Source organism: Aplysia californica, unplaced genomic scaffold (assembly GCF_000002075.1).
Source record: "Aplysia californica isolate F4 #8 unplaced genomic scaffold, AplCal3.0 scaffold00002, whole genome shotgun sequence".
In the NCBI taxonomy this organism is placed as follows: Eukaryota; Metazoa; Mollusca; class Gastropoda; order Aplysiida; family Aplysiidae; genus Aplysia; species Aplysia californica.
In genome coordinates, this window is record NW_004797272.1 from 1,814,982 (window position 1) to 1,815,508 (window position 527).

Here is a 527-nt window from a genome sequence, read left to right on the forward strand (position 1 = left end):
CAAAGCGCCTTTTTTCTCCCCTGTTCTACCTACAAATCAAATTGAAATTGTGTTTTTAAATAATAACAATCACAATTATTCAGCGAACTCGCATAGATCCCTCTTTTTCAAGGTTTTGGATAAATTGGGAAATAGGAGGACAATGCCAGAGGTGCCAAAATTGACACGTCAATAGAAAAATATTTATGTCGGGGGAAAAAACCCACTCACCTTACAGTACTGGAACCGTAATCTTCCCATCTTCATAGTGAATCACTCAGTACCGTTGCTCAGGAGCTGGGGAAGAAACACAAAGCTCTATGGTGACTTACGTAACAGTTCAGGAAAATGGACACTTTCAGTTTAGTTTAAGTAAACGTTTTACAGCACTTGCAACACAATGAGGTCATATAAGTGCCGAAGGCTAGAGGTGTCACAATAGAGTCATCAGTCATCATCATCATCTAGTGCCACATCTGCGACAGACATCGGCGATCATGGTTCTCCATTCATTTCTTTTCTCGGATGCTCTTTAAAAAGTTACGTTT

At 39.8% G+C, this 527-nt stretch overlaps 1 protein-coding gene across 3 annotated transcripts in view; it reads right to left on the reverse strand.

Moving 5' to 3' along the window:
* Positions 1-302, reverse strand: part of LOC101856765 (polypeptide N-acetylgalactosaminyltransferase 1) — a 44,603-nt gene extending 44,301 nt beyond the window's left edge. For all 3 annotated transcript variants that reach the window (XM_013089234.2, XM_013089203.2, XM_013089168.2), the window contains exon 1: positions 211-302. In XM_013089234.2, coding sequence (XP_012944688.1) covers positions 211-246 — 36 coding nt within the window. In that variant the 5' untranslated portion in view covers positions 247-302. The remainder of the gene's footprint in view (positions 1-210) is intronic.
* Positions 303-527: the final 225 nt, after the last annotated feature.